The sequence below is a fragment of the Lutra lutra genome, chromosome 4 (genome assembly GCF_902655055.1).
Source record: "Lutra lutra chromosome 4, mLutLut1.2, whole genome shotgun sequence".
NCBI lineage: Eukaryota > Metazoa > Chordata > Mammalia > Carnivora > Mustelidae > Lutra > Lutra lutra.
The window spans coordinates 55,350,646-55,371,597 of NC_062281.1; the positions used below are offsets into that span (position 1 = coordinate 55,350,646).

At 48.0% G+C, this 20,952-nt stretch overlaps 1 protein-coding gene across 2 annotated transcripts; it reads left to right on the top strand.

The window, feature by feature from the left end:
* Positions 1-4,467: 4,467 nt before the first annotated feature.
* HEY1 (hes related family bHLH transcription factor with YRPW motif 1) lies at positions 4,468-8,530 on the top strand. 2 transcript variants are annotated; one of them, XM_047728113.1, is made up of 5 exons: positions 4,468-4,932; positions 5,215-5,290; positions 5,412-5,495; positions 5,781-5,862; positions 6,772-8,530. In XM_047728113.1, the coding sequence occupies exons 1-5, from the start codon at positions 4,844-4,846 to the stop codon at positions 7,353-7,355; spliced, it is 915 nt and encodes a 304-aa protein (XP_047584069.1). In that variant the 5' UTR covers positions 4,468-4,843; the 3' UTR covers positions 7,356-8,530. The 2 variants fall into 2 exon arrangements, with proteins under 2 accessions (XP_047584069.1, XP_047584070.1); XM_047728114.1 differs by lacking the exons at positions 4,468-4,932; positions 5,215-5,290; positions 5,412-5,495; positions 5,781-5,862 and adding an exon at positions 6,250-6,322.
* Positions 8,531-20,952: the final 12,422 nt, after the last annotated feature.

Genomic DNA, 20,952 nt, shown 5'->3' on the forward strand with positions numbered 1-20,952 from the left:
AGGCAGCAGCCACAGAAAGCAGCGAGAGTGAGGCACAGAGGGGAACTAGGGTTCGGTCAAAATTTCGGTATGACAGTTTTGGGCGACTCTTGTCTTGCAGTTTCTGATTTGGGGTGTTCTCCTAAAGGAGCCATCTCTGAACTCCCTAAGTATGCAACTTATTTATGCACACATTTATAGCACCGTGGGCTTGGGGATGTTCCTTAACAAGAAACTCAAAAACCACAACTTTCACTAATAATGAATAGCAGATGCTTATTTTAAGCTCTACTCAAAATAGTCTAGTGCTCTTAGCAAAATGCACAGGTTCTTTCTCGTCATCTTTAAAGGATATTACTTTCCAGAGACTGTTTTTTTTTGTTTTTGTTTTGTTTTGTTTGTTTGTTTGACAGAGAGAGAAATCACAAGTAGGCAGAGAGGCAGGCAGAGAGAGGGGGAAGCAGGCTCTCCGCGGAGCAGAGAATCTGATGCGGGCTCCATCCCAGGACCCTGAGATCATGACCTGAGCTGAAGAAAGAGGCTTAACCCACTGAGCCACCCAGGTGCCCTTCCAGAGACTGTTTTTAATATATCCAATTACTAGATAATAATTCTTTCCTCCTTTCAGCCTCATTAGATGTGTAACAGAGCATCAGAAGAAAATCGAGGGGTAACCCGGTGCTCAGTTTTACTCATCGGTGAATCAGGCATATTATTAGCTCATAAAGACAGCAGCTGTTTATTAAGTGCTTGCTTCCTCTTGGCCAAGCACCATTAAAATGCTTGATAGACCTGATCTTATATAAAATGACACCGGAAAACCACGATTATGAATATCCCCATTTTATAGATACGAGAATCGGGGTTTAAAGAGGTTGAGTAACTTGCCCAATGTTGTGCGGCTAAGGCTAGTCTGACGGAATCTTTACCACACCCTCGTGTGAGCAGCTCGATGAAGACTGTGGGCTTTTCTCTTCATTGCTCCAGGCCTGGCTCAGTGCCCAGCACACAGTAGGGGCTTTATACAAGTGTGGCAAGTGACTACATAAACAAGCAAGACTCAGATGTCTCCAACACTGGCTGACTTCACCTGAAAGTGGTTTTAACAAAGGTGTTTTGCTTCAGCCTGGATAAAGAAGCAACTTGCCTAAAAGACCAGAGTGAGGCAGCCCCTCTCTTTTTGGGGGGTGCTGGTATAGTCTCTTGCCTTCCTGCATACCATTTCTAGTACTTACAGTCAAGATCGCCTGTGCTCCCTAGCAAACTGAGAGAAAGGGCTTTATCTAGGACACTCAGATAGGGACCTTGACAGTGGCCAAACCTCTGATGAGTGGACAACTGAAGATTCAGGGCTTTTTCCTGGGCAGTCCCCTACCCAGCCACTGTTTGTGTAGCTTCCAGCCAGTTGGCCACCCTTAATACTCTTTCATCCAGAAATGCTGGAACTTGGAGTTTGAGGATGGGCTCTTTCCCTCTGGAGGTCTCACTGGTTCAACTGTGGGAAGGCCCTACCTGGGCCTGGCCCTGTGAGTGAATTCCAAAATACGGAGCACCTATACCTTCCAAGGTGTCTGGAGCATCATCCCTTCTGCAAGAGAACACAGAAAAAGGCAACACGCTGGATATAAGTGAGTCAATAAATCCAGATTCCACAGACCCAGGAGATGGGCTCATGTGCAAATCTGGAGAGGCTGCTACCACAGGACAGGTAGACTATGAGAAACACTCCCTCTTTGGAAAAAGGCCCTTTCCTGAGGGGCCAGGTCTAGGCAGCCCCCCTTGGGTTGAAGAGCAGGTCACTTTTGCAGGTTGTGTCTTGCTCAAGGGACTGCTAAGTTTACAGCCGTGCTTTACTCAAGGCCTCCGGGGATGAATCCCCTCCAGTCGGCAGGTGGCAGAAAACTCGGCCTCATACTCTCAGTCCAACTCTCTCCTGTGATTCTGCTACCCATGGCAGGACCTCAGCCCTTTCTTTGGTGGCTCTAACTGAACCGCCTAGTTCTTAAGTACCTTCCCAAGCTCAGAAAAGTCCTTTCCAGACCTCATGGCGTATCTTCACCCCCTTGTTTTTCTTCAGCAAAAGGTGCTTTCGAGCATTAGCATACCTACAGCGATTTCACCTGTTCATTGTCTAGCTCCCCTCACCCCACCCTCCCCTTTCCCCTGAGGAGGATGTGAGTTCTAGAAAGGCAGGGGCCATGCCACTCTTGGGTCACCACTGCATTCTCAAGCCCTAGCACAGGGCCCGGCACACAGAAGACCTCAGTATTAGTTGGATGGATGAGTAAATGAGAGTCAAGATTGAGAAGCAGGAGAAAGGTAATGTTTTAATGTAAACCTCATTTTTGACAGAAAGTAATAGTGAATGTGAGAGAAATAATTTGCCTAGGTACTCGTGTGGAATCAGGAATCCTCAGCCCCAACGTTGTCCCTTCCTCTTGCCCACCTATCTGCAGCCTGCCCATGCCCCTGCGAGGCAGCAAGAATGGGCCAAAGCAGGAAAGGCTCACTTTCTGTAGACTCCAGAGGCTGGGAACCACGGAATCACAAAGAGGGAGGAGACACTCTAATTTCTGGGGTAGGGGGAAGAAAATGAACGTCAGAGGGACTTCTGGACGGCAGAGGGGGAGCCGTGGAGGGTTTCCTATGCCTGGACCAACAGGTTCTGGTGGTGAGGGAAGAGGCAGGTGGCAGTGAATGATAGGACTGACTGAAGACTGTGGAGGTTGGAAAGGAGTTTGGGAGGCTGAACCTCTGTCCACCCCCAAAGAGCTGTTACCTGTGCGTATGGGCAGAGTAAGCAGAAAATGGGGTTGATCTTGAGTGGACAACTGACAGATGGCATGTGGGGGGGGATATCAGGCCACAAGGGCAAGAAAAAAAAATCCAACATGGCTTGAGGGAGGGACCCAGACTAGAGAGGGAAGCAGAGGAGACCAGGAAAAGGAGTGAGGGCCTGGAGGTGAAGGTGAAGTGAAACAAGAGTTCAGTGGGAGCCTGGAGGCGGAATAATATGTGTGTGGAGGTGAGGGGTTAAAATCCAACACACCTATTAGGCTCAGGCCATTCAGAGGATGTGGCGCCTCAAATGTGTTAAGATGGCACTGGGCTCACGACTCACTAATTAAGCAGGGATAGAAACGGTGAAGATATTTGCAAAAGTGAGAAAACGTTTCTTATCCTCAGTATCTATCAAGTGCTCCCTCACTGACAGGACTGCAAGGTCAGCAGCCAAAGAACGGACCTGAGAGGAATACCAATTGCTCTGCTCCTTTGTAAGGGATAGAGAACCCTGGATTTCCAAATTCAAAACACCCATCCGGCTGCTTCCACAAATCCTCAAATAGGGCATCAGGCCAGAGATACACCATTTTCTCCCCCAGTATCTTCTGGAGGACTTGGGTAGCTTCGCAGAGCTCCCAGTACACGCCAAGAACCCAAGCCGGAGATGTGGTGTCTGTGTGTGTGTGTGTGTGTGTGTGTGTGTACACGCGCGCGTGTGTGTAAGGGTCAGAGACGTGCATTCCCGCAGAGAGGGCGGCCTCAGACGCAAATGCCCAGCCCCGCCACCCTGTCGCCCGCTGAGAGATCTGGCCGCCAAAGCCTGGAAACAAAAAACAACAACAGAAAAAAACCCATAATGGATATCCCCAGGGGTCTTTTTTTTTTTTTTTTTTCCACCTAGTCAGCCGAGAAAACAAGCGTTCCACTTGCCCGGAAATTAGATGCACAGGGTACTCATTCCACTCTGGAGGATGGGAAGCCCTGCAGAAGCGAGACTGGCTGCATGTGGGGACACGGTCCACCCCCAAAACGAAAAACGACATCCCCAGAAACCACGTCTTGCTGGTGGCCACTGCGGCGGTGCATGGGCTGTGCTCCCCGCCGGCGCCCTGCAGCCCCCACGGAGCGGCCGGGGCGCCACCCGGCCAGGTGCATTGGGCCCGGCTCCGCCAGCCGCGCGCGCCTCCCGCCGCCGGGCACGAGTGGCCCCGCAGCCGAGATTTGCCGCGGCGCAGGGCGGCGGTTTCCGGGGCTGCCCGGCGCCCGGGCTCCGATTACAGGTTCACACGGGGGGCCCGGCCCGCGGCCGCCCAGCCTCCGCCGGCGCGCCCTCGCGCGGCCCGGCTCCCCCGCCTGCCCATTCTTCTCCATTCATGCGGACGCCCAGCGCCGCCGCCGCCGCCGCCAGCGCGGCCGCCGTCGCCGCCGCCGGCCGCCCGGATTGGCTGGCGGCCGTGGCGCCGGCACTTTCCCACGGCCCGCGGCGCGTGCGGCTCACCGGCGGCGCTGCAGGCGCGGCCCTGGCGTGCGTCCAGGCCAATCGGGGCGCGCGGGGCGGGGCGGGGCCGCGGCCGCCGGCGGGCTTGTGTCCCAACCCGGCCTCCCCCCGCTGCCCGCCGCCGGCCCACAGCCGCCCGCGCCTCCTCTGCGCCCCCCCCGCCCCCCGCAGCGGAGACCCAGCGAAGCCCCCGCGGAGCCGACGCACCGCCGCCGGGCAGGGGCCGGCATGGAGAACGGGGGCGGGGTTCGCCCTCGCCCTGAGCCTCGTTCTGGTCCCTCCCCGGAGCGGCTGCCAATCAACGGAGCGAGAAGCCGGTTGGCGGAGGGGAGGCTGTTGCCCTGGAGCCGCCGCCCCGCCCCTCCGCCCCCTCGCCCGCCTCCTCCACCCCTCCTGCCCTCCCCCGGGACCTGAGTAGGGGCGCAGCGTGGGAAAGGGATGGTTGAATTTTAACCGGAGGCTGAGCGTGAGCGGGATCAGTGTGTGCGGAACGCGAGCCCGCGAGCGCGGAGAGGCGCCGCTGCTGTTAACTCCTCCCTGCCCGTCGCGCCAACCCTCCCCCGGAGCCCCCACGCAGCCAGCATGAAGCGAGCCCACCCCGAGTACAGCTCCTCGGATAGCGAGCTGGACGAGACCATCGAAGTGGAAAAGGAGAGTGCGGATGAGAATGGGTGAGTTGGCCGCGGCCGCGCGGAACCTGGGCAGGAGGCGAGCGTCGGCTGGCCGCGGTGACAGTGGGCGAGGGCCCGGGGCACGTCGGTGCCCTCCGCTGACCTCTGCGCATCTCGGTCCGGCCGCCGTCCGGGGTGAAGGACCCCCGAGGCGCTTCCAAACCCAAGTTGCCAAAAACAGTCTTGAGTGCGGGGAGGGCGTGGGGGAGACCCCTCATATCACCTCCCCTCGCTTAACAGCGATTCTTGTTTTTTTTTTTTTTTTTTCCTCCCTTCATTCAGAAACTTGAGTTCGGCTCTAGGTTCCATGTCCCCAACTACATCTTCACAGATCTTGGCCAGGAAACGACGAAGAGGCGTGAGTCTCTTTACAGTGCTTCTTGTCTTGTTATTAATTAATGGAAAGACCTACCTTGCTTCATTTTGAAATTTATAGTCTTGATGGAAATATCCCCCTTTGTTTTGCCTGCTTTCTACAGATCATCGAGAAGCGCCGACGGGACCGGATTAATAACAGTTTGTCTGAGCTGAGGCGGCTGGTACCCAGTGCCTTTGAGAAGCAGGTAATGTGCGTAGAGCTCTCACCGTAGCTGTCCACACCTTTGGAATCCTTACCCTCATTAATCTGAAACCTCATCTGTGTCTCGAAAAATAATCATATTGCTTGTGCTAGAGATGAATCACATACAGATTCCAACATATTTTGCGAAGACAACCCATTTTGCTTTAGTTTGTACTTTTATGATTTAGAGAGCATATACATGTGTGCCTATTTTAATTTTTTCCCCCAAAGGCACTTGGTGCCAAATAATTTTTTTTTTTTCTTTTTTGGCCATATTCTTCTTTAGGGATCTGCTAAGCTAGAAAAAGCCGAAATCCTCCAGATGACCGTGGATCACCTGAAAATGCTGCACACTGCAGGAGGGAAAGGTACATGTCACTATAGTGGCAAGTCTAGTGGCGGCCCTGAGTGTTCTGGGTAGAATGAGCAGCTACTGCAGGCCAGCTTTGGTGCAGTCGCTGCCTTATTTTTTTGCTGCGTGCTTTGGGGGTGGGGAGAGAATGGTGTGGCGTGTACAGTCGCCCGGTCAAGGCATTTGCAAATGCACATATTCTCCAGTGAATTCCTCACTCTAGTCCTCTTCGGAGTGAGCTAATGCGCCTTCTTTTGGAGAATACCTTTTATGTGAGAGGTGCCCTAAAGTTGTAACAGTCCTGATTAAGATCAAGTAGATTTCACCACATTTGTTTATTGACATTTTGAGAAAAAGACTTTTTTTTTTAAGTATATGGTCTTTATTTTATCGACAGCATTAAAAGGTAAGCTCCTACATGACTCTTGAGGAAAGAAACCTGTTGTGGTTAATTAGAGAAAACCTAACAGAAGATAGTAGACCAGGGTCTGTGTGTCTGTCTCCAGCCGGAAAATGCTTTACTCAGGACCAAGTGCCTAAAAGCTCCATGATGATAACTTACATCTGTGTGTCTAATGAATTTCACTATTCTGTGGTTTCTCTGTCCTTGATGTATTTTTTGTTGTTGTTGGGGGGAAACATTAAAGGAATGAACATAGTTTCATCTGCTGGTAGGGTATAATTCCACTTTCTGCTCAGCAGCTTCTAATTGGGCTTTGAACTTGCATTAGCAAAGACATACTTCTCCTGTTGATTAATGCAAAGACTTTGGTCGACTCCCGAATATTTGGACCTTCATAAGAACCCGTGCATGCCGTTTTCAAGGCTGTACGTATTTATTTGCTAGGAAGGGCTGCCTTTGGTACTGAAGGCATGCGGGGAAATGAGCAAAGCCTTAAGGTTTTTCTTTTGTTCTTTCCCTCAGGCTATTTTGACGCACACGCCCTTGCAATGGACTATCGGAGTTTGGGGTTTCGGGAGTGTCTGGCAGAAGTTGCCCGTTATCTGAGCATCATTGAAGGACTAGATGCCTCTGACCCGCTTCGAGTTCGACTGGTCTCACATCTTAACAACTACGCCTCCCAGCGGGAAGCGGCCAGCGGCGCCCACGCAGGCCTTGGACACATTCCCTGGGGGAGCGCCTTCGGACATCACCCGCACGTCGCGCACCCCCTGCTGCTGCCCCAGAACGGCCACGGGAACACTGGCACCACGGCCTCGCCCACGGAACCACACCACCAGGGCAGGTTGGCTTCGGCACATCCGGAGGCGCCCGCTTTGCGGGCGCCCCCTAGCGGCGGCCTCGGACCGGTGCTCCCTGTGGTCACCACCGCCTCCAAACTCTCGCCGCCCCTGCTCTCCTCGGTGGCTTCCCTGTCGGCCTTCCCCTTCTCCTTTGGTTCCTTTCACTTACTGTCTCCCAATGCACTGAGCCCTTCGGCACCCACGCAGGCAGCAAACCTTGGCAAACCCTATAGACCTTGGGGAACGGAGATTGGAGCTTTTTAAAGAACTGATGCTGTAGAATGAGGGAGGGGAACACTTAAAATCCCAGCTGAGCTGGGCTGTTGCCAACATCACCTTAAAGTCGTCAGTAACAGTAAAAAGGAAAAGGTACACTTTCAGATAAATTTTGTTGAAAGACTAAAGGTTTGTTGGTTTACTTTTTCTTTTTAAGATTTTTTTTTATCATGTCATGTATTAGCAGTTTTTAAAAAACTAGTTGTTAAATTTTGTTCCAAACAGTAAATTGAAATAGTGAGTACAAACCAACACTTGGTAATAGGTTTATTCTATGCCTCATTATTTTGTAAACCTCTCTGTCTCAGAATGATCCCGTTTTTGCCTCAAAGTTTGGGGAATTTTAACATTTAGTATTTCGGTCTGTTTTTCTTCTTGTATAGTTGAAGTATGTTTTTAGAATTAATTTTCCAAACCACTAAGTTCAATGTTAACATGATGCTATTTGTTAATATTTTGTCAATTAAGGTGTTGTATGAATAATATTCCTTTGCGGGGTGGGGGGAAGGATCTATGTTGAATTTTATATTTCTGAACAAAGCGTTGACAAATCAGATGATCAGCTTTATCCAAGAAAGAAGATGAGTTCATTCTCTGCCTCCTGCGGCAGTCAGGTGAGTGTATACACCATCAGGGGCCCTGAGTCCATATGACCAACTAGTGTCATCTGCCAGGGTTTGGCTTTTCTGGCTTAGGGAGGAGAGAGCCACTTGTAGGCCAGATCCTCATTTGGAGTTGGTGGGGAGGAGACGGAAGGTAATTGCATTCACCAGCCCCAAGCAATGCAATGAAGTTCCAGTCTCACAGATCTCAAATTCACAAGTGTTAACATGGATAAGTGATCTCGGGGTGCAAGCGGTCAATGGAATAGTCCAGTGGTGGAACCTGTTAAATGCATAACCTACTTCTTCCCAGAACTGCTAGGTTTTCTTTTAACTGGAAATGTTAGTGTTGTGTTTTCCTTTTTGGTGCATGGACATGTGGTTGTTGAGATATTCAAAGGGCTTTCCAGCCTTCTTTTGATTTAATTTGGTTCAGGCTAGAAAAGCATCATTTTACAGCTTTATTCTTTTAGCAGGTATAATGTAAACGACCTCCACTGAACTGGGTTTGGCCTCTGTTGTACTGATGTGTTGTGACTAAATAAAAAAGGAAGAACAAAGTGTTCGCTGCATATGTCTTACATACCTTGGCCTTTCCCTTTCTTGGCTCAGAAAAGAAATTTTCTCTCCTTTTCATTTTGCCTGGCCACCAGTTTTCTTATGTCGCATGACTTCATTATTTTTGGAATCCTGAACTCTGTGAATTTGCGCTGAATAAGGTGACTCCATTATGGTGCCGAGCTTTGGCCTGACTCCCACCAGGAGACACAGCCCTTTGACTGTTGCATTGGCTCATCTGCCCTGAGCCTGCCCTGTGGGGGCTAGGAAGCCTCAAGTCACGCTGGGAGTTGCAGGGTGGGAGAAAGCCCTGTTGAAATCTTCAACACCATGTTGACCACTCAACAATTTTTTTTTTTTTTTGGAGAGCATCTACTGTGTGCATTGTTCTGTGCTGAGAGAGCAGAAAATTTGTTTCATTTTCTTTTTCTTTCTTTCTTTCTTTCTTTCTTTCTTTCTTTCTTTCTTTTTTTCTTTCTTTTTTTCTTTCTTCTTTTCTTTCTTTCTTTTTTTTTTTAAGCTGGAAAACAAGAAAAGCCTAGCATTGCTATCTCTGATACCCCGTGCAGGGGCTGGGCATGATGAGCTCTGGCAGGCTGTAATTCTGCACCTGCACAGCTCCAGGAGTCTTTCCTTGTCTTGTTGCAAAGAATTTGCTTAACCCTTTCGCTGCAGTGGACTCCTGAGCTGTGTAGTGAGGAAACGGACATGTGCTTTAGGTTAGAACAAGATGCTGCCGGAACAGAGGCAGTAGCATGGGCCCCAGGGGGAGAACAGTGCCTTTCTGTTGCCTTAAAAGTACCCCTGCCAGTGCAGGAGCGCCGTCTCCTGGTTTGGAACAAGTTCACCTTGATCCTGAGGTTGGTGGGGAGGAGAGGGAGAAAACCCACTTGGGCGGATGACACAATAGAGCCTGCTTTTTTGTTGTTTTTTTTTGTTGTTGCCAGACTGCTGAGTTCCTCCTCCCTGCTCTAATTAAAACATGACAGGAAGGCAGAGAGAAGTTCGAACTTTGAACTTGAGCTGCGACTTCTGGGTCTCTCCAAAGGGATTTTGGAGATTGTGGGTCTCCAATTTTACCTCCCCCTCAGACTTTCTCCACGTGGCCTCCCATGTTGGTCCCTCCCGGAGTGCACTGCTCTGTTCTGATCACCCGCCTGTGCCATGCAGACACTTTCTGCCTGTCATGACGCCATGATGGAAAGTGTTATGGTAATTTCTGCCAAGTGTCAGTTTAATTTTAGCAACCGTGATTTCAAATGGCATTAAAGCATTACTGAACAGCATTGTGCTCAGACTGCCTTAGATTCTCTTACTTGTACCTAAGCTTAGAGGGTTGCTAAAGTGGTCAGAAGTAAAGCCAGTCCTGTTGCTGGCTCTGCGGAGAGCTCTGGGGACCTGTGACACATGTGTATCAGGATCAGCTTGTGGATCCTCAGTTGGCTACTAATTGTCTCTTTTTGATTGGAGGGGGTGTGGAGGGTCATTTTCAGGATTACATAAAGTCTTCCAAAGAAATATTTTGGTTTTCTTTTTAAACCCCTTCATGGTGACAGGTTTCTGGAAATGGTGCAGGTGGAATGGGATATTCCTGGGAAACATGATACACCAGTGGTATGCAGAAAAATGAATGCAGGAAAACTCATTTCTATTTCGAATTGATGCAGTAAGAAAAAGAATAAACATCAGCGTCATTAGTGCCAGCATACTTTTATACTATACCTACATTCATTATATTCCTACCCCTAGAAAACAAAAATTTTTTATGTGGCCCATAAATTTCCCTTATGAAGAAAATATCATTCATCACAAAGAATCTTGGAAGGTCTCAATAATTATTCATTTATTTTCATTATAGGTATTACCAGGGATTAATGACATCAACAATAGAAGGGTAGAATTCTTGCATTTAAAAAACTTGTAAAGAAAAATCTGGGAAGTGTCATTTCTAATTCGTTCAGTATAGTTAAATTAGGATGTGATTTTTGTTCAGCCCCCCACCTCTGTTACTTGCTAAAATCATGATATTTTAAATATAGATTACTTATATTTAAAATCCCCCAGGAAATGTTCTGTCTCCTAGTTATACTTCTTCCCAGCCCTTCTGGTCTTACCAGTATCGCAGCTTTGATGCCTTCATTAGTTTCCAGTGATGATTTATAATTAAAACAACTTCAGAGCTAATATCATCTGAGACACTGCTTCAAATGTGGCCCAATTTCTTTTACAACCAGAGCTCTGGGGGATGGGGATGTCTTAGAAAGAGGACTTAAATTCTGCTTCTTGCTTTACTTTTACCTAATTGAGTGACCTTTAAATTTAAAATGTAAAATTCTCTGGACCCCGCTTTCCTCATCTGTCAGCTAAAGTGGCTGGACTAGCTGGGGTTCCTGGGCACATACACACAGGGACAGGCACTAGTGGGGAAAGGATGCAGGAGCATCAGCCAGGTGGGTGCGAACCCAGGGAACACGTGTTTCCGGCACCTTCTATCTGAAGGTCTGCCCAAAGGGCCACACTACTGGTATCTATGCTGGAATTTTGGTCCAGTGTTGCCAGATCTTTCAAGTATTTGAGAACATGTCCAATTTTTGATATTTATGTGAAACAGGCTAATTTATACGGGTTGGTAAACTAACTCACCAAAGCCTGTCTGCAGGTAAGACTGGGCAGGTGGGGCTGGCCCTCACCTTCTAGGGCCCTAATCTGAATGGCTCTCTGAGGGCTAGAATTTTCATATTTTTGTCATGCATGGCTTAGGAATATGCTTAATGGATGAACACCCACCTCACATAAACAATGTGGTAATTAGGCAGCAGAAGGTGGTTTCCTCTCAAGACTATCGTGTAAAGATAAGAGGCAGAGTTTTTCTTACTTCTGAGTTGTCGAACTTCCTCAAGGAGAGAGAAGGTAAAATCATTCTTCTTGTTCTGAGTCTCGTCACTTCACAGGACCTACTTCTGAAGGCATACCTCGCCAGGGTCCCTGCGTTCCCTTTCTACCAAGGAGGGAGATGGGGTCTCAGCCTGGTGGTGGCCTTCAGTGAAAGAGTGAGTGTGCAGCTCGCCATGACTCAGCACACTGTCGCCCTAAAAGGCGCCATCTGATTTCAGGAAGTAAGAAGTCTCAGCAAAGCGCAAGCTGTTTTGAACCTCAACTTGAAACATGATGCCTGCCTTGATCTTGATGAACTGCAGGGCTTTTCACTCAGATGCTTTAGTGCTCTGCTGGGGCGGGGGCGGGGGGGGGGGGGGGCTGGGGGTTGGGGTTGTAGCGGGGAGAGGGGAGAAGGAAGCAAAAGAAAAAGAAACCCAGGCCTCCTCTTTTTGAGCTGTCTGTAGAGATTGACGAGCATTTGTAGCAGAATTGTTGCCCAGGACCATAAGTCCCAGGGAAATCCGGGATACACAGGGATCCTGAGATGGGCTGCGGAAGTTTCTGGATTTTGTGTGAATACGCTGTCCTATTAAGCTCCTTCAGAGTTATGTTGTAAAATTTCCCATTATATTTACTCTTAAATTAATTTACTCTTAAATTTTTCGTCAAGTGCTTTGTGCTGGGTTTTGACATACAGTCAAGTGAAAAACCGTGCCTAAATTTGAAAACTTAATGATTCCTAGGGAGTTAGGGTGGCCTAGGGCTTGGTTTAGCAGAAGAAACGTAAAAACATCGTATTAGGCCGAAAGAGAGACAAAGGTTATCCCTGAAAGAGTTGATTACTGAGAATTTTCTGTAGTTACTTTTAGTGGTTTTTTTTTCCCACTATCCTCCACCTCCCCCAAGCATGGTTTTGTTTCCGGTGCGTAGGAATGTTCATGAATGCGGAATTGAATCATAAAATTAAAGAATGACATATCTGAGCCCTTAATCATCTGCCTTTACTGTTTCCTACCGCTCGCCAGTCCTCTGCCTCTGCTTCAGCCACGCTCCCTGTTTGCGGATGCTGGAAAGTGCCAAGTCTGCGCTCACCTCCAGGCCTTAACACTGGCTTCCCCTCTGCCTTCGCCCTTCCTCCCCGCCCCCCGCCCCCCTTCCCCCAGGTCTCCCTTAAGCCAACTGGGATCTGCTAATGATTCTTCCGGGCTCTTCACACAGCCCCCTTCCCCAGCAGTCTCCTTCTCAGTCTACTTAAAACAGTCACCCCTCTGAGCCCTCTCCCCGCTCCCACCACTCCCCACCCCCTTAGCCCCCTTTTGTTTTTCTCTGGAGTTTTCTCCTATCGCATTAGCCAACAGCATATTCATCAATTACTTGTTTACTCTCTGTTTTGCCTGATTTGTTCACCTCTAGAGCTCTATCCCTTCAAAAGCGCTTCACATATAAGAAACACCCAATCCCTATTTGTGGGATGAATTCATCAATCTAAGCCGCTCCTTTGTTAGCACTAAGAAGCATAGCAAAGCAGATTCCAACAGATAGGTCTCTATCCACCCCTCCCCCAGCCTTTTATTTTAAAAACTACCAGGGAAAGCAAATTCATGTTTCACTTCAGTATTTTCTCTTCACTGCTATAAAATTCTGCTTTAAAAGAAATTCAACTGGACCACCATCTTTTAAGTCTATTTCCTTGGAGGGACATTGGTCACTTAAAAAAATTTTTTTTTTGTCATTTGAGAGAGATGTAGAGACAGAGAAAGAGCACAAGCAGGGGAGAGGCAGAGGGAGAGGGAGAAGGAGAAGCAGACTCCCCACTGAGCGGGAAGCCCAACATGGGGCTCCAACTCAGGACCTGGAGATCATGACAAGAGTCAAAGGCAGACACTCAACCATCTATCTGAGCCACCCAGGTGCCCCCATTGGTCACTTTTTAAAAAAATATTTATTTATTTTAGAGAGCGGGTGTGAGGCGGGGGAGGGGCAGAGAGAGAGGGAGACCAGCAGGCTCTCCACTGAGCAGAGAGCCTGATGCAGGTCTCCATCCCAGAACCCTAAGATAATCACCTCAACTGAAACCAAGAGTTGGTTGCTTAATCAACTGAGCCACCCGGGGTGTCCCATGGTCACTTTTTTATATTCCCCACAGAAGATCCTAATCTCCACTGAAGACCTTCAGTTTTAACTCATCATCACCTCCACCTTCTAGAGGTTAGGGGGTTTCAGCATTTTTGATCTTGTCACATTGATGTCTATCTGTTGGGGTAGGGATGGGGAGCACAGCATCTACATTTACAGAAATGGAGAGACTTGAAGTTTTACCATGGAGGGCCTGGGTGGCACAGTCGGTTTCAGCTCAGGGTCATGGGATTGAGCCCCTCATAGGGCTCTGCTCTGGGCCTGGAGTCTATTTGACTCTCCCTCTGCGCCTCCTACTCGCGCTTATTCTCTCTCAGGAAGAAAAAAGAAAAGAAGGAAAAGAAAAAGAAAAGAAAAGAAAAGAGGAAAGATCTACTATGCAGACAGACTACAGTCATCCAGGGTTCACAGGACAGCAACACAGAGGAAATATTTAGGCTCAATGTGACAAGTTTAAAGGAAGTACAGTCTGGAATAAGTTGGAGGCCTAAGAACCGATACGTAAAGTATTGCTTTAAATATGCAGAGAGAGAACCTTATAGAAGTAGAGGCCAGTGGTTCTCAGGTGGAGACACACATTCTCATAGAGAACAGGACAGCGTAGGGTTGTGATGGGGAAGGGGATTTCATTCTTGACCTTGATTCTGACCATCAAGCAGTAATGGGTTTGTGGCAGGATTTCGAGGGCAGCTTTTTCTGCTGAGGGCACAGAGCAGTAGGGACCTCACATTCCGAAGAACCAAAGCCCACTTGGGGCCCAAACCCCTTCACAATTTTTAATTAGAGGTCAAACTATCCCTGCCATGTTCTACAATAGCCCTACAACCGACGCCCCATCCCGGCTTATGTAAGGAAGATAAGAAAGGAAATGATTGCAGTGTGTGGACCTGGCCCAGGGGGGGCTTTTCTCTCCCCTCCCTTTGGGGAGTAGGCAAGTTGAAAGGTTTCATGAGGGGTGATAGTGGCTAAGTGTGGGTATGGGAGTCACAGAAAGTGGGTTTGAGGCTTAGACCTCTGTGAGGGCTGAAGGCACAGAGAGCTACCTTCCATAGGAGGTGTGGTTCTTAGACATGAAGCGTGTAAGTTCGAAGCTAAACGAAGCTCCCCCCAGACACCACGGACATCATCTATTCGGAAAACATCATGTCAGCAGAGGCCTCTGGCATCAGAGGGAAAGCAAAAGAGTCAGAGTGAGAAGAGGGTGTCTGCTCCTCACCCCAACTTCTATGAGATGTCTTCTTCTCTCTTCTGTCTTCCTCAACACCAGAGTAGTCAGACTGGGGAAGGTAAGGGGTGAAAGAATGTGAGAACCAGAACTGACCTGGAACATGGGTCCCCCATTTATACCCCCCAAGGTGCTGGAGGGGGGAGAAGGAGCCAAAGAGCAGACAGTGCCCCCCGACCCATTCCAAGGGCCCCTCTCCAAATGTGAGCTGATGATGGGATGGGAGACAAGTTTCAGATGAGAAAGGAGATTGACATTTCAAAAAGGGACTGGTTTCCTTTAGCGAAAGTGACAAGAATGTACTTTAGTCTAAGATGTCATTAAAAGAAGGCAGAAGAGGGGCACCTGGGTGGCTCAGTGGGTTAAGCCTCTGCCTTCGACTCAGGTCATGATCTCAGGGTCCTGGGATCGAGCCCCGCATCGGGCTCTCTGCTCAGCGGGAAGCCTGCTTCCCCCCTCTCTCTGCCTGCTTCTCTGCCTACTTGTGATCTCTCTCTGTCAAATAAATAAATAAAATCTTAAAAAAAAAAGAAGGCAGAAGATTTGTCAGAATATGGTTGAAGGCAGTTACTGTAAAACACAAACACCCCCCCACATAAATATTTATTAACTGTTCCTTACTTAGTGGAGAAATGCACACATAGTTACAAGATTGAGATCCCAGTACATGAAAGGAGCTAATGCATGAGATTGCCAAAACAGGGATGGGGATCCTGGGCAATGGTGAAGACTTTCCTCCCTCAGGAAGATTCTAGAAGCCTGGATCTATCTTTCTTTCCTTTCCTTTCCTATCTCTCTCTCTCTCTTTCTTTCTTTCTTCTTTCTTTCCTTTTTTTTAAAGCCTGGATCTTTTTAAGAAGATGGATTTTCTATACTGCAAGTCACTGAGTTCAGTGTTACCACAGGGCAAAATTTCAAGACAAAAGTTCACATTGTCACCAGGAACACTTACAAGAAGTAAAGAAAAACACTCGCTCTTGTGCCTTGCACACCTCCATTCCTTTTGAAAAGGCTTCCTCTGCTGGCCCACTGGGACACACTGCAGAATAATGTTTCTGTGCTACAGTGACTCGTTTCACTGAGTGTCTCCCTATCTTCCGGAACAGTCAGGGAAATGGGAGCTGGATGATGGAGCAGTTAGAAGGCTCAGTCACCTGTTGAATGACAACAGTTCTTTATTTAATGCTTGCAATATGCCAGACACGGGGTAAGGGGATTTGCATCCATCATCTTTGATCTTTAATAGGGATTATTCTGAAAGGTCAGCATTATGATCTGATTATGAGATTTTGCAAGATGAAGACACTTGTCCAAAATCCTATGTTCAGAGGCAGAGCCAGGATTCAATCAGGGATATCAGAAGTCTGCGTTGTTGTTGTTGTGTAAATCCACCAACTCAGTTCACCGGTAGATTGACTCCAACTCGGTAGGGGTTCCCCTGTGACACTCTCTAATGACTTCAGTAACCTGAAAATGGAACAAACTCCTTTGGGAGAGGATGAGCTCCCCAGATGGAGAGCGATGAAGCAGAGGCTGGTCCAGTCTGGATGGCGTAAAAGAACTTCAGGTGGGAAATGGACCAGGGTGCCTAAGACTTTCAAGGCAATGGATACATGGATACACATTTTAGAAGCATGATCCCCAAATGCTAAACCACCACACGTATGCAATTCTTGACTTTCAGCTTTCCCAACTTGCTGCTCTTGGCGGACGTCCCCTATATTACAAAAGAAAGCCATGCATGCCTCTTTACCCATCCCAGATCTAGGGACACAGAAACTTACAGGATACCGAACAAAGGGACAATTCCAAAACTTGGTTTCCTTATTGATAACTGGGGAAGTAGAAAATACCTTCTGCTTCTTCTTTCGGCCTGTCTCACACTTATTTTTGTTATGGGCAAGAACATGAGCTCTAGGGGTCCTTGGGTGGCTCAGTTGGTTGAGCATCTGACCTTTGGTTTTGGCTCAGGTCATGATCTTAGGGTCCTGGACTCAACGGGGAGTCTGCTTGAGGATTTTCTCTCTCCCTCTGCCCCCACCGCCTCTAAAAGAAATAAATCTTTTATTTTTTGTATTTTTTCTTTATTTGTATTTTATTATTTTTTATTTTATTATTATTATTTTTTTAACATCTTGATTTTATTTTATTTTTTTCATGTTCCAAGATTCATTGTTTATGTACCATGTCCAGTGCTCCATGCAATACATACCCTCTTTAATACCCACCACCAGTCTCACCCATCCTCCCACCTCCCTCTCAGGGGGCACTACTTGGGTATCCTATAATTTTTTAAAAAAGATTTTATTTATTTATTTGACAGAGAGAGAGAGTGAGAGCGGGAACACAAGTAGGGGGAGACGGAGAGGGAGAAGCAGGCTTCCCGCTGAGCAGGGAGCCCGATGCAGGGTTCAATCCCAGGACCCTGGGATCATGACATGAGCTGAAGGCAGCCGCTTAGCGACTGAGCCACCCAGGAGCCCCAGGGTCCTATAATTTAACTCAATTCTGAGGGGGTAGATAGTGTCAGATCTCACAGATGAAGAGCTCATTACCAAAAAAGATTGTAGTTCCCTGCCCTTCTTCAGATGACAATCACAAGTCCAAGTTGTCACCTTGCTTCTGACCTAGTGGCTATTGACCGGTCTCTACCTACCTCCTTCTCTGGTTCCATTAATTTGCTAGAGTGGCTCACAGAACTCAGAGAAACATTCACTTAGGTTTACCAGTTTAGTATAAAGGATATTATAAAGGATACAGATAAATAGTCAGATGAAAAGGTAAAGAAAGGGGGTGCCTTGGTGGCTCACTGGGTTAAGTGTCTGACTTGATTTCAGCTCAAGGGATGATCTCAGGGTTGTGAGATCGAGCCCCAGGTTAAACTCTGTGCTTAGCACAGAGTCTGGTTGTCCCTCTCCCTCTGTTCCTGCCCTACTCCTCCCTCCCTCAAATAAATAAATAGATACAATCTTTTTTTTTTTTCTTAGAGAAAAGCTACAGAAGGGTCCCTAGTTCAGGAGCGGCTGTCCCCGTGGAACTGGACTGCCTCACTGTTACAGCCTATGGATGAGGTCACCAACATGGAAGGTCTCTGAAACCTGCCCTTTTGGGTTTCTATGAAGGCTTCATTATGGAGGCATGATTGATTAAATCATTGGTTCTTCATTATTGAACTCAATCCCCAGGTCCTCTCCCCTCTTTAGAGGTTTGGGGGTGGGATCGGAAGTTTCCACCATCTAATCACATGGTTGGCTCTGGTAACCAGCCTCCATCCTGAGATGCTTTTTTCCAAAAGTCATCTTATTAACAGAAATGCAGGTGTGATTGTAAAGGACTTGTTGCGGATATCAAAAGGCACTTGCACTTATCACTTAGGAAATTCCAAGGGTTTTAGGAACTCTGCCAACTATAAGAAGATATATCTTTATCTTATTATAAATAACAATATCACACAATACGAAAAACTTTCATACCACTGATCTAGATGATCTTAAGCCTGATACTCTTTTATTATAGAGAAATGTCTGGAATTAAATGTGGTTCAAATCCAGATTACCAGTTGAAACACTGAGTGAGTTATTTCAACTTCTCAAGCTTTAATCTTCATCTGAGAAATAGGGTATCTACGGAACCTTCCTCATGGGGTCGGGGTAGCTGTGATAAATGGGGATGATGTGTTTAAAGTGCTTAGGACAGTGGCTGGCATGTTATAAGGTGTCAGGAAGACAAATACTTAAGAAGTTATTTGAGTTTGATCTGGATGGCCTCCAAATTCCACATAGGAGAGGGTGTCGTTTGGTGTGTAGAGCATGGTGGTAGGCAGGTGTGGCCAAGACATGCTGGACATGGCGGTTTCGATGGGCTCTTCATAACAAAACCCAGTCACCAGTGCCTCTCTTCTGCCTGCTCATCTCTCATTTTCGCCTGGGCCGCATAAAGTTCTCAGCTTCTGTGGTGTGGTTAGGGCTGGGGTGAGGGGGTAGGAAAGTAGTGGGGAGGGAAGTACAGGGATAGGAGACATGGGAGCAGAGACAACAGATCAGGGAGGATGGGCACCTCATTCTGCAATGTTGGGAGGCGAGGGTTTCAATCTCTCCAGACCTGGTGGAAGAAAGGGTTGCCAGCTACCCAGAGATCCTATAATCCCTGTGTAGTCCTGGAAGTCCCAGCTGGCCAGAGCATCCAGAATTATCCTTATGGATATCGCAGCTGTCTTTGGAAGGCACAGCCTGATTCCCAGATTGCCAAATTTGCAGCTGGCCAACTGCTGGGGTTCAAGCGGTCACTTCATTAACCCCACTGTCCTTTGCTCCTGCAGTTTTGGGGCACCCCGCATCATATCATGGCTGAGACTGGTGTGCAGAAGTGCCAGAACTGGGGAGGCAGGGTGCTTGAGCAGGTTGGAAAGGGGACTTGTGGGGCAGAGAGGGGCCTGCAGAGGTGGAACCAAGTAGCTATTGGCATTCATCTCTCTCCAGGCAGGACGAACTTCCTAAGGGAGAGGACAGATTGAGGGCTTTTTTTTTTTTTTTTTTTGAGGACATAAGAATTTCAAATGGGTTTTTTAAAAGATCTTATTTATTTATTTATTTATTTTGAGGGAGAGAGAGAGAGAGAGAGAAAACAAGCAGTGGTGGGAGGGGCAGAGAGAAAGAGAGAGAGAAGCAGATGCTCCATTGTGCAGGGAGCTCTAGGTTCTACGACCTGGAGATCATGACTTGAGCCAAAGGCAGACACCCAAACCACTGAGACATGCAGGCACCCCTTAAAATTGATTTTGAAATTGTTTCTCCCTCTCTCTCTTTTTTAAAGATTTTATTGATTTATTTATTTGTCAGAGAGAGAGAGAGAGAGTACACAAGCAGGGGGAGCCGCAGGTAGAGGGAGAAGAAGAAGCAGGCTTCCCACTGAGCAGAGAGCCCAATTCAGGCCTCCATCCCGGGACCCTCGGATCTTGACCTGAGGCGAAGGCAGCCGCTTAACCAACAGAGCCACCCAGGTGTCCTTTCAAATTGTTTTTCATCCTCTGCCACAATTATGTCTTCATAACCCCCAAACTTGGGGCGCCTGGGTGGCTCAGTGGGTTAAAGCCTCTGCCTTCGAATCAGGTCATGATTTCAGGGTCCTGGGATTGAGCCCTGCATTGGGCTCTGCTCAGCGGGGAGCCTGCTTCCTCCTCTCTTCCTGCCTGCCTCTCTGCCTGCTTGTGATCTCTGTCAAATAAATAAATAAAAACTTCATAACCCCCAAACCTCAGCTAGAATCTGAAAAATAATGACCTCTTGTTAGCAATGCTTTAGGATAGTGGACCTCAACTTGCCTGCGTGCCAAAGTCACCTAGCGAGGTTGGGAAAATCCCAGCGGCCGGTCCGCAACCCAGACCAATGAAATCAGGTGCTCTAGAGGCAGCGCTGATAACTCGTACAAATCATTCAGGCCATTAGAGAAATGTGCAGCTACCATTGTTACTTGCTGCTTTAGTACGCTGGAAGGGGAGTGCTGTGGAGCTTGGGGCAGGCTCTTCAGGCAACAAGGGAGAGGCTGGTTGCTGAGAGGCAGGTTGCTGGGTGAAGCTGATCACAAGCACCCAGGCAGGCTGCGGATTGGGGGTTTTCACCCCAGACACTTGTAAAAGAGTGGCGGACTTGGTCCAGCAGTCCAAGAGACTGGGTCCTCACAGTCGACATGGACTCTCACTACGACTGCCCTTGAGCTGACCTAACTTTCCTTTCTCTGTCGATTTGGAGCTTGACTCCCTTCTAAAGATGGTGAACTCTGGCCGTTGAGCAGGAGCTTTGGAAATGCCCCTCTTACCCGGCTCCAGCCATGTGGCTTGTAGACGCGTCCTCCTGCGGAGAACTCCAGCTCTTAATAAAGGGTCCCAACTATGCTGAGTTCTTCATAATCAGGCCTAGGAGATTTGCCCCCGTTCTTGTCTCCTCCAGCCGGCTACTTTACCCTGCTCTGAGCTCCTGTAGTAATGTCCAGAGGACTCTTGCGGTTGCTTAGCTGGATACAGGAATGTGCGACTTGGTTAATTGGGCACTTTAAGCGAACATGCTTTGTTTCATCACTGGGCTACAAGATTAACTTTCTGGGGCCTTGGGATTTGCAAGACCTACAAAGAGAGGTTTATTTATTATTTTTATTATTATTTTATTTATTATTATTTATTTTATTTAATATT